The following is a 13150-nucleotide window of genomic DNA, read 5'->3' as shown; positions in this document are numbered from 1 at the left end:
AAAACAAAGCTGTGCTCCGGAACAGGAAGTGATACAATACCGCAGTGAGAGCCAACCACCAGTAGAGGCCATATAAATTGCTAGTATGTACAAAGAGGTTTTACATGCAAAAATTAAATTTATGGTGTAAAGCATTTAACTTATTCAAGGATGTTATGACAACTAGGTTAAAGTTTCACTTATTGTCTTCAGCTGTAGCTATGCTAACTGGTTTCTTGCCTGCAACATTCAGACATCACCTGCATCAGTGTTTAAACAATTTTGCCCTTCCATCAAATATAATTTGAAATTACACAAATGATTTCATAACCAACCACCTTTGTATCCTTTGCTTGCTGTTATCACTGTATTCTCTGACAGATCATTTTCTCCAGAGTCTTCTTTTAGTAAGTAAGTAAAGTTTATTTGTATAGCACCTTTCAAGATAAAAATCACCCAAATTTCTGTCTGCTCAGTGAACTAAAGAGGACAGAGTGTCAAAGTTCTTAATCACTGAGTGAGCAAACTCCTCAGGGGCACAAACAAGGTGTTTTTGCTGCATGAAGTGACAAATAGTTAGCAGCCATCCAGCTTTTTATGACATTAATGTAGTTTTGAAGAACAGATACCCAAGAAACATTTTGTGGAGAAATGGAGATGTACAGTTGTATATCATTTGCATAACAATGGTATGAGACATCATTATAGGAACTCAAAATATGTCAAAGTGGGAGCAAGTACAATGCAAATAGAATAGGTCCCAGAATGGAACCTTGGGGCACACCACAGGACAGAATGGCAGAAGAGGACATATATTTAGCTCCATCAACTGAGAAACTCCTGTTAGAGAGATGGGATAAAAATCAATCTTGGACTGACCCAGAAATGCCCACCCATGTCCTTAATCTCTCAATTAAAACACTATGATCAGCAGTATCAAAAGCCACAGACAGATCTAAAAGTATCAATTCAATCAATTTTATTTATATAGCGCCAAATCACAACAAACAGTTGTCCCAAGGCGCTTTATATTGTAAGGCAAGGCCATACAATAATTACGTAAAAACCCCAACGGTCAAAACGACCCCCTGTGAGCAAGCACTTGGCGACAGTGGGAAGGAAAAACTCCCTTTTAACAGGAAGAAACCTCCAGCAGAACCAGGCTCAGGGAGGGGTAGCCTTCTGCTGGGACTGGTTGGGGCTGAGGGAGAGAACCAGGAAAAAGACATGCTGTGGAGGGGAGCAGAGATCAATCACTAATGATTAAATGCAGAGTGGTGCATACAGAGCAAAGTACAAGTATCAAATATTCACCTGCATGTCTGCACATTAAAATATCATTAGAAACTATAAGAAGAGCTGTTTCAGTAGAATGCAAGTGATGGAACCCAGATTGACATTTGTTCAGAATATTGTGTTCAGCTAAAATGCCATTAACCTGTTTGGCCACCACTTTGTCTAAAATTTTGGAGATAAAAGGCAACTTTGAAATTGGTCTAAAATTCTGAGGAAGAGAAGGTGAATAGCCTGTTTAAAATACTGAGGGACACAGACAGAAATTCTCATTCACATTAACCTGATGTGAGGGCTGCACCCTCCTCTTCTTAAATGTAGCAGAGCAGAATGCTAGTCAAAAATCTTTAAACTCTATCTGCATAATGAAATGAAATGGAATAATGAAATTAAAATGATTTTGCTGCATTTGTAATGAGTAGTGGACACATTGAGCTATTCATCACCTGCTTTTCTAATCCATTAAAAAGCTTTCTGAGCAAAAACACTGCAAATGATTTCTTCTCAATTTATATTCCAACACATTGTCAGGCCACACAAACATGCACAAGATAAAATCAAAAGTTAAAATCACTGTTTACTCACAATATCCATCCATCCATCCATCCATCCATCCATTTTCTTCAGGTCTGGTCGCAGAAGCAGCAGCTCAAGCAAAGCCACCCAGACCTCCCAATCCACACACACCGTCCCCTGCTCCTGTGGGGGAACCCCGAGGGGTTCCCAAGCCAGCTGCAAGACATAGTCCCTCCAGCATGTCCTGGGTCTTCTTCAGGGCCTCCTCCCAATGGGACATGCCTGGAACACCTCTCCAGCGAGGCGTCCAGAGGGCATTTGAAAAAGATGCCCGAGCCACCTCAGCTGGCTCATTTTGACGTAGAGGAGCAGCAGCTCGACTCTGAGCTCCTCCCGAGTGACCGAGCTCCTCACCCTATCTCTAAGGGAGTGCCCAGCCACCCTGCACAGGAAACTCATCTCAGCCTCTTGTACTCGCAATCTTGTTCTTTTGGTCATGAGCCAAATCTCATGACCATAGGTGAGGGTTGGAACGTAGATCAATCGGTGAACTGAGAGCTTTCCCCCCCTGCTCAGCTCTCTCTTTACCACGACGGTCCGATACAGCGACCGCATCACTGCAGATGCTGCATCGATTCGTCTGTCGATCTCATGCTCCATCCATCCCGCTCTCGTGAACAAGACCCCAAGATACTTAAACTCCTCCACTTGAGGCAAGGACACTCCACCAACCTGAAGACGGCAAAGCACCTTTTTCCAGTTGAGAACCATGGCCTCGGGTTTGGAGGTGCTGATTTTCATCCCGGATGCTTCACACTCAGCTGCAAACCACTCCAGTGCATGCTGAAGGTCCTGATTTGATGAAGCCAACAGAACCACATCATCTGCAAACAGCAGAGACAAGATTCTGTGGTTCCCAAACTGGTCCCCCTCTACACCCTGACTGCGCCTAGAAATTCTGTCTGTAAAGGTAATGAACAGAACCAGCGACAAAGGGCAGCCCTAGCGAAGGCCAACGTGCACTAGAAACAGGCTTGACTTACTACCAGCAATGCAAACCAAGCTCCTGCTGCTGTCTTACAGGGACCGGATAGCCCTTAACAAAGGACCCCGCACTCCAGGAGCACCCCCCACAGGGCGCCTCAAAGGACACGGTCGAACGCCTTCTCCAGATCCATAAAACACATATGGACTGGTTGGGCGAATTCCCATGAACCCTCAAGCACCCGATGGAGGGTGTAGAGCTGGTCCAATGTGCCGCGACCAGGACGAAAACCACACTGCTCCTACTGAATCCGAGGTTTGACTCTTGGTTGAAGTCTCCTCTCCAGTTCTCTGGAATAGACCTTACCGGGGAGGCTGAGAAGTGTGATCCCCCTGTAGTTGGAACACAGCCTCTGGTCCCCCTTCTTAAACAGAGGGACCAACACCACGGTTTGCCAATCCAGAGGCACTGTCCCCGACCGCCACGCGATGTTGCAGAGACGTGTCAACCAAGACAGTCCCACAACATCCAGAAACTTAAGGTACTCCGGACGGATTTCATCCACCCCAGAAGCCTTGCCACCGAGGAGCTTTCTGACCACCTCGGTGACTTCGGCCTGGGTGATGGATGAGTCCACCTCTGAGTCCCCAATCTCTGCTTCCTCTTCGTAAGACGTGATGATGGGATTGAGGAGATCCTCAAAGTATTCCTTCCAACGCCCAACAACATCCACAGTTAGGGTCACCAGCTCCCCACATGCACTATAGACAGTGTTGGTGGAGAGCTGCTTCCGCCTCCGGAGGTGTCAGATGGTTTGCCAGAATTTCTTCAAGGCCGACCAATAGTCCGCCTCCATGGCCTCCCCGAACTCCTCCTAGACCCGAGATTTTGCCTCTTTGACTGCACAAGCTGATGCACGCTTGGCCTGCCGGTACCTGTCAGCTGCCTCCGGAGTCCCACCTGCCAACAAAGACACGTAGGACTCCTTCTTCAGCTTGACAACATCCCTTACTTCTGGCATCCACCACCGGGTTCGGGGATTGCTGCTGCAACAGGCACCAGAGACCCTGCAACCACAGGTACAAACGACCGAACATGGTCCACTCGGACTCCATGACTCCAACCTCCCCTGGGATCTGGGAGAAGTTCTCCTGGAGGTGGGAGTTGAAGTTCCCAGCAGACCCTCATGATATGTTTGGGCCTGCCCGCTCTGACCTGCTTCCTCCCCTCCCAGCGGATCCAACTCACCACCAGGTGGTGATTGGATGACAGCTCAGCCCCTCTCTTCACCCAAGTGTCCGAGACACGTGGCCGATGGTCAGCTGATACGATCATCAAATTTATATTCCAACACACTGTCAGGTAACCAAAAGTTAGAATCACTGTCTACTCACAATATCCTTTATATATTTATTTTAGTCAGCATTTCAGAATCTTTCTCATCAAAAGAAGTTGCAATTCAGTGTCATCATACTATGATCCCTTTTATACTTTGTGACAATGTCAGATCTACAACATTTCCACTTCTTATGCTTCACTCTAGCTCCACCAAACACTGTTTACACACTGAAAATTGACCACTTTGTGTTTTTCTTAAACAAAACAGTACAATCAATAACACCCTTTCCCTAAACATCCAGCAACACAGTGAGGACGGTCAGTTTTAGAACCCCCTACCTTCTGGTCACTCAGTCCAGACACCGTGTCAATGTACTGCTCCTGGATCATGAAGGCTGCTAGGTTGGCTGTATAAGAAGCCAGGAAGATGACAGCGAAGAATGCCCACACTAGCACCATGATCTTACTGGTTGTACCCTTAGGATTCTCAATAGGAACAGAGTTGTTGAAGACGATGCCCCATAGCAGCCAAACTGATTTCCCGATGGTGAAGGTGGGACCTCCAGGATCTATGGAGAAAGGTGTCAAGAGAAGACAAGGCTCAGTTGAACTGTGCTTTACATGCGAGACAGTGATAGGAAATACAGTGCCAAAAGTGCAACAGAGCCACATACTTCATGGACAAATAATGTAGCCACTGTTTCAAAGAAGACTACTTTCATGGAATGAAATGAGAGTACTGTTTTAACATGAAAGCAAAATACTACTGTCAAGAGTTCAACAAAGTCTTGTCTATTGGTCAAAACCTGTGGCGGTCATACGCCGAGTTACAAAACATTGATGAAAAATCATTTAAAAGGGAATTGAAATATTTTTAATCACATGTCAAGTAGATAAGTGGACAGATGTTGCTACAGACATCGTGGTGACCTGCGTGGGAGAATGAAAACCAACTCAGAGCTTTTCGTCTTGTCTGCATTCTGCACCAAGCAGGTGGTTTTATTTTGACACAAGCACAAACATGCAAGGTGGTGGAAATAATAAAACACAGTGCATTTTTCACTTACGGTAATGGCAACATGACATTTAACTAAAGTGACTAAACCAACTGAACTACATAAAGTCAATAAACCAATAATAGTAACAACACTGTTAAACTAACATGAACCACTATAACATTTAAAACCCCCAAACCACTAACTCCCATGGTGCATTGCAGCACAACATCCATTGTTGACTGTGGTTAGCTAATATTGTGAATTTCTCCAAAAATATTCATCCTATCAACTTTCCATAATCAATTATGCAAATCATGGGTTTGATTGGTGTGTGAGTCCAGAATGTTTTTTGAACCTTAGACCTCAACCATTTTTGGAAGAACTCAACCCCTTCATTTATTATTACATATTTTTGAATGTTAATTTACTGTTTTAATGTATTTATAAATTGTTATCCATACACTTGAATATTTTTATCATTATTATTATTATTATCATAATTATTATTTTATTTTATTATTACTTGTATTTTGTCATTTGATTTTTAAATGGACCACATTGGAAATAAGTGTTTTCACTTTCTTGTGTCATCTATGTATTTTTAATGTATTTACAATTATTTTATGTACTTACACTGAACTTACTCAATAAAATCATGCATGCACACACTCACGCTTTTCATATAATGATTTATCGCATGCTGCTGAAATGGCATGTGAGTCCAGAATGTAATTAGCAACATCCATTGTTCAGTGTTGTTAGCTAATATCCCTGTGTCAGCTGTCCCCAGTTTGTCTGTGATCAAATCTTTATGCATGCACACTTGCACGCATGCATGCATGCACACATAGTTGGAGAGGTTTTTATCTATTCTGTATTCTGCCAAGCAGATGCTTCTATTTTTACACATCCACAAACAGAGACAGATGCACTACACTTCTCACTCACGGTAATGGCAACATAACACTTAACAGAACAGATTAAACCAACTGAACAACAAAAGTACAATAAATCAATATCACCAACAAGACTTTTAAAGTAACACGAACCACAACATTTTAAACCCCAAAACCCCAAACCCCCATGGTGCATTGCAGCACAATATTCATTGTTCACTGTTGTTAGATAATATTACAATTTTTTTTTCAAAAATATTAGTCCTAATAACTTTATGTTTTCACAGCATTCATCCTTGACACAAAATACATAAGTATACCAAATGGCAAATGTCAGCTCTACCCAGTTTGTCCATGATTTAAGCCAAACACACACACACACACACACACACACACACACACACACACACACACACACACACACACACACACACACACACACACACACACACACACACACACACACACACACACACACACACACACATACACGCTCACAGAGGCTACTTGGCTATTATAATATAGATTCTTAATGATGTGTACTATTAAAAAACTGCAACAATAAACAATGCAGTCTTGGGAGGTTTTCTAAGTAAAGGGAGATTAACATGGATATTGCAACAACACTGGAATTGTAACATTCTTTGATAGCTAAAAGGGTTAAAATATGATGCATATGATGCATTACTCTGACATTCAGGGACAGCCCTCATATATTCCCACATGGCACTTTCTCAATTCAATTTATTTCATTTGTACGAGGTCTGTTAGAAAACTATCCGACCTTTTTATTTTTTTTCAAAAGCTATATGGATTTGAATCATGTGCGCTTGCATCAGCCAAGCTTGAACCTTCGTGCGCATGCATGAGTTTTTTCACGCCTGTCGGTTGCGTCATTTGCCTGTGGGCAGGCTTTGAGTGAGCACTGGTCCACCCTCCTCATCGGATTTTCATTGTCAGGGAAATGGCTGGGCGATTGGAGCAGAGCTGAATCAAATTTTTCCAGAAACTGTGAGAGACAGCCAGGTGGAAACCATTCGGAAGATTCAGACGGCTTTCGTTGAGGATATTCTGGGCGTCACACAGATTAAAGAGCATTACAACCGGATTAAAGACGGCCCACAGCGGCGGAGGGCGCGCCGCTCTCCGAGCAGCCATCGACAGGCTGAAACGACCAGATCATTTCCAAAGTGAAGGCTCTGTTGATCCGGGATGTTGTCTGACTACAAGAGAAATTGCAGAAGAGGTGTACATCAGCAATTTTGCAGCACATTCCACTGTTACAGGAGATTTTATAATGAAAGACGTGCAGAGGAATTCGCACACCGGGACGGAGCCGCAATGGCGCACAACAAAAGGAACGTCCGTGTTGGAAACCATTCGGAAGATTCAGATGGCTTTCGGTGGCTTTTCAGTCGAGTGAGTATCCGAGAAATTGTGTAACAGCTGGGCATGCCACAACATGTCCTGTGAGACTTCCAACAGATGTTAAAGTGGCCACATGAAAGCCACTCCTTAGTAAATAGCACATGACAACCTGCCTGATGTTTGCCAAAAGGCACCCGAAGGACTCTCAGATCATGAGAAAAAAATTCAAAATGGCTGACTTCCTGTTTAGAGTAGACAATGGTGCAAGAGACTTTTTTGTATGTCTATGCAAGTCAAACGTGTACCAATTTTCATCTCACTACTCCAAAAAACCCTAGGGGAGGGGTTTTTGAAAGTTGCAAGGGGGCACTATTGAGGCATTTTGCCCTGCCCATGTACGATGTGCTATGAATTGTAAGAGGTTGTCATGCTTGACCTGTGCATCAATTTTCATGATAATATGACAAAAATAAAGCCGGCAAAAGGAAGAACGTAATTTCATGGCGAGGGTCGATATTTGGCACGCCACCACACGGACGCCATTACTCATAGCTTCACAGCGATCATCGCCTACGTTCACCAACTTGTTCTGCATGTTGCAGAAGTGGAATGAAGTTGATGGGGTTAACTATGTGACATCAGTACCTGTTAAAGTAAAAATAGGACATTTCCTGTTACCACCGGGGGGTGCTATTGGTAAGGTGGGAAGTTAATATATGTAGAAGTTCAGGGTGGGGCGCTCATCATGTTCAGCAAGTTTGAAGGATCTACAATGAAATATGTGAGCGTGACAGCTGTTCGAGGTGAAACGGCGTGCTCCAAAACGCTTGCCAAAGTTTGACGAACCCTAGCGGCCACGCCTTTTGACCTAATTACATTCTTTTCATAATTTTTGATCACCATGGGTCATGATGATGGTGACCAAATTTGAAGACGATAGGATGAAATACCTAGGATGAGTTCATTCAAATGTAAGTAGTGGAAATAGCCAAAAATGGCAAAAATTAGCTCAAAATCGAAACTTAAAATCAAAATGGCCGACTTCCTGTCAACATTTCACTATGACGGTAAGAGACTTTTTTGTGCATCCCAGCATGGCAAATATGTGTACCGAATTTCATGAGGCTGCGACGAAAAAACCCCAATGCGAAGGGGTTTTTAAAAATTTCTATCAATCAATCAATCAAATTTTATTTGTTAAGCGCTTTACAACAACCTAAGTTGACCAAAGCGCTGTACATATAAAAATCATATTTAAAATATACACTCAACAAAAATATAAACGCAAAACTTTTGGTTTTGCTCCCATTTTGTATGAGATGAACTCAAAGATCTAAAACCTTTTCCACATACACAATATCACCATTTCCCTCAAATATTGTTCACAAACCAGTCTAAATCTGTGATAGTGAGCACTTCTCCTTTGCTGAGATAATCCATCCCACCTCACAGGTGTGCCATATCAAGATGCTGATTAGACACCATGATTAGTGCACAGGTGTGCCTTAGACTGCCCACAATAAAAGGCCACTCTGAAAGGTGCAGTTTTATCACACAGCACAATGCCACAGATGTCGCAAGATTTGAGGGAGCGTGCAATTAGCATGCTGACAGCAGGAATGTCAACCAGAGCTGTTGCTCGTGTATTGAATGTTCATTTCTCTACCATAAGCCGTCTCCAAAGGCGTTTCAGAGAATTTGGCAGTACATCCAACCAGCCTCACAACCGCAGACCACGTGTAACCACACCAGCCCAGGACCTCCACATCCAGCATGTTCACTTCCAAGATCGTCTGAGACCAGCCACTCGGACAGCTGCTGAAACAATCGGTTTGCATAACCAAAGAATTTCTGCACAAACTGTCAGAAACCGTCTCAGGGAAGCTCATCTGCATGCTCGTCGTCCTCATCGGGGTCTCGACCTGACTCCAGTTCGTCGTCGTAACCGACTTGAGTGGGCAAATGCTCACATTCGCTGGCATTTGGCACGTTGGAGAGGTGTTCTCTTCACGGATGAATCCCGGTTCACACTGTCCAGGGCAGATGGCAGACAGCGTGTGTGGTGTCGTGTGGGTGAGCGGTTTTCTGATGTCAATGTTGTGGATTGAGTGGCCCATGGTGGCGGTGGGGTTATGGTATGGGCAGGCGTCTGTTATGGACGAAGAACACAGGTGCATTTTATTGATGGCATTTTGAATGCACAGAGATACTGTGACGAGATCCTGAGGCCCATTGTTGTGCCATACATCCAAGAACATCACCTCATGTTGCAGCAGGATAATGCACGGCCCTATGTTGCAAGGATCTGTACACAATTCTTGGAAGCTGAAAATGTCCCAGTTCTTGCATGGCTGGCATGCTCACCGGACGTGTCACCCATTGAGCATGTTTGGGATGCTCTGGACCGGCGTATACAACAGCGTGTACCAGTTCCTGGCAATATCCAGCAGCTTCGCACAGCCATTGAAGAGGAGTGGACCAACATTCCACAGGCCACAATTGACAACCTGATCAACTCTATGCAAAGGAGATGTGTTGCACTGCATGAGGCAAATGGTGGTCACACCAGATACTGACTGGTATCCCCCCCAATAAAACAAAACTGCACCTTTCAGAGTGGCCTTTTATTGTGGGCAGTCTAAGGCACACCTGTGCACTAATCATGGTGTCTAATCAGCATCTTGATATGGCACACCTGTGAGGTGGGATGGATTATCTCAGCAAAGGAGAAGTGCTCACTATCACAGATTTAGACTGGTTTGTGAACAATATTTGAGGGAAATGGTGATATTGTGTATATGGAAAAAGTTTTAGATCTTTGAGTTCATCTCATACAAAATGGGAGCAAAACCAAAAGTGTTGCGTTTATATTTTTGTTGAGTGTAGTTAAAAAGAAGAACACAGATACATTTTATTCCCAAGTCTAATTAAGACTAAGTATCAAAAGCACATCTAAACAAATACGTTTTGAGTTTTGTTTTAAAAAGGGGCAGATCCGAGATGACACGCAAGTCGAGGGGCAGTGAGTTCCAAAGTTTAGGACCTGCTACAGCGTAAGCATGATCACCCCACTGTTTGCTTCGAGACCTGGGCTGCTCCAACAAGTAGAGCTGTGCAGATCATAGAAATCTGCTGGGCTGGTGAAGGGTCAGAATCTCACATAAATACGCAGGTGCGAGGCTGTGGATGGAGCAGAAAACGAACAGGAGAAGTTTGTACTGGATTCTGTATTTCACTGGCAGCCAGTGGAGAGAGCACAGAACAGGTGTGATATGGTGATGTTTATGAGAATTTGTGAGGAGCCGGGCAGCAGCATTCTGTACCAGTTGTAATCTGTGTAAAGATGTTTGACTGAGTCCAATGTACAGAGCATTGCAGTAGTCCAAGCGTGAGCTGATGAATGCGTGGATTGCTTTCTCCAGGTCACAACAACTGAGGAAGGGTTTCACTTTTGTGAGAATGCGGCGCTGAAAGAAGCTTGTCTTAACAACAGAGTCAATTTGTTTATGGAGATTTAGGTCAGTGTCCAAGTGAACTCCCAAGTTTCTGATTATGGTGTTATGATGAGGAAGTGAGTGACCGTTTGAGACAACGGCGAGTGGGCTTGTAGTGCCAAAAAGACAGAATTCCATTTTGGATTAATTTAGACTCAGGAAATTCTGTGTGAGCCAGTGCTTGATGTCATCCATACAGGTGTTGATAGCCTGAGATGCATGTGGAGAATCTGGTGAGCCTGGTAGATAGATTTGAAGATCATCGGCATACATATGAAAAGACACATTATGGCTGGAGATGATTGAACCCAGAGGCAGCATGTAAAGAGAGAACAGAACTGGGCCCAAAATGGAGCCTTGCGGGACACCAGAAGACAGTCGGGCTGTAGAAGAGGAGTGGCCATTGACGAAAACAGAGAAGTGCCTGTCTGTTAAATAGGACCTGAACCACTGCAGCACGGGTCCCTGAAAGCCCACCTGCTGGGCTAGACGGTTCAGGAGGATGGAGTGGTCCACTGTATTGAATGCTGCACTGAGATCAAGCATTACCAACAGTACAGGTCTCTTTGAGTCCAGGGGCAACAGGATGTCATTTTGGACTCTCAACAGCACGGACTCAATACTGTGGCGTGTACGAAAACCTGACTGAAATTTATCAAAAATCTGATTCTGGTCCAGAAAAGACAGCAACTGATTAAAAACAAGCTTCTCTAGAATTTTGGAGAGAAAAGCCAAGTGGGACACTGGTCTGAAGTTTGACAGTACTACTGGATCAAGGTTTGGTTTTTTAAGCAGCGGTCTGACCACAGCCTGTTTGAAAACAGCTGGAACAGACCCAGATATTAAACAGTTGTTGAAAAATAAAAGAAGCCTTAGTCCTACTGTGTCAAAAATTTGTTTCAGCATCTTTGGTGGAATTATGTCCAGGGGACAGGTGGTAGGTCTCAACTTCTGCACAACCTCAGAAAGCTGAGAGAGCGACACTGGCACAAACTCTTTGAGAACACAGGAACTGGAGACAACAGAGGGAGGTGAGCTTGGCAAAGTAGGGATATGGTGGTTTGGTTTTATACTTTGTCTGACAGATGCCACTTTGTCAATGAAAAATTGAAGAAAGTCTTCACAAGTTGACGTGGTTGCATTATTGAAATTTTTATCTGTAGGATTTACGACTAATTGAATTGTATTGAATAATGCACAGGGATGGTTGCAGCTGGTAGAAATTATGTTGGAAAGATATTTGCACTTTGCCTCCTTTACTGCATGTTGGTAATCAGAGAAGGAGTCCCTAAGCATCTCCAGTGATACATGCAGTCTGTCATTTTTCCACCTGCGTTCAGCCTGCCTACAACGCCTCCGCAGAGCCTGGGTGGTGTCATTTAACCAGGGGTCTGGTGTAGGTCTGGTGGATTTAAATTTGACAGGCGCAATGGTGTCCAGGATTCCAGAACAGGTGGAATAGAATGAGGCAAGGAATTCGTCCAGGGATTGGGAAGTTGGTTCAACATGTATATTGGAGTTCACAAAGGCTGCAATGAATTTTTTAACTGTGTCTGAGGTGATGGTATGGTGGCCACAGGCAGGGGAAAGTGTTTTAGTTGCTGGGGGACAGACAGTGAAATTAAATATAATGGGGAAATGGTCAGAGATACAGGTGTTACATATTTCAGAGACAGACAATGGGAGACCGTAGGAGATAACTAGGTCCAATGTATGGCCGCGCTGATGTGTGGGAGCATTTACAAACTGAGTCAGATCTAAAGAGGCAAAAAGGCTTTTAAACTCATTTGTCAGCTGACTGGAAGGACAACAGACATGAATGTTAAAGTCCCCACAAATGAAAAAACTGTCATAAATTGGTATTATTTCTGAGAGAAAATCTGACATTTCAGAGATGAAATCCTTGTTGTATTTGGGAGGACGATAAACTACAGCACCCAGTATGGGACGTGACAGTTGAAGCAAAAATGATTGCACTTCGAAGCTGCTGTAGACTTTAGAGGGAATGGGCCGACAGCTGATGCTCTGTTTGTACACAGTAGCAAGCCCGCCTCCACGGCTCATTGTACGGGGCGCACTCAGGAAAGAGTAACCAGAGGGGAGGAGCTCAGAGAAAGCACTGTTGTCACCTGGCTTTAGCCAGGTCTCTGTGAGCATGAACAGATCCAATTTCTGGGAGGAAATAGTCATTTAAGACAAATGTCTTGTTCATGATTGAGTGGGCATTCAGCAGCGCTGCGCACACCGGCTTGGGACTCGTAGCCTGTCGCAGAGCTGCACGGC

The 13150-nt window shown here is 44.0% G+C and overlaps 1 protein-coding gene across 1 annotated transcript in view; it reads right to left on the bottom strand.

The window, feature by feature from the left end:
- Positions 1 to 13150, bottom strand: part of grin2ca (glutamate receptor, ionotropic, N-methyl D-aspartate 2Ca) — a 432253-nt gene that overhangs the window by 152202 nt on the left and 266901 nt on the right. Inside the window, exon 9 of the mRNA XM_034190478.1 lies at positions 4451 to 4680. Coding sequence (XP_034046369.1) covers positions 4451 to 4680 — 230 coding nt within the window. The remainder of the gene's footprint in view (positions 1 to 4450; positions 4681 to 13150) is intronic.

Source organism: Thalassophryne amazonica, chromosome 16 (assembly GCF_902500255.1).
Source record: "Thalassophryne amazonica chromosome 16, fThaAma1.1, whole genome shotgun sequence".
Classification (NCBI taxonomy): Eukaryota; Metazoa; Chordata; class Actinopteri; order Batrachoidiformes; family Batrachoididae; genus Thalassophryne; species Thalassophryne amazonica.
This window is presented reverse-complemented; position numbering and strand designations above follow the sequence as displayed.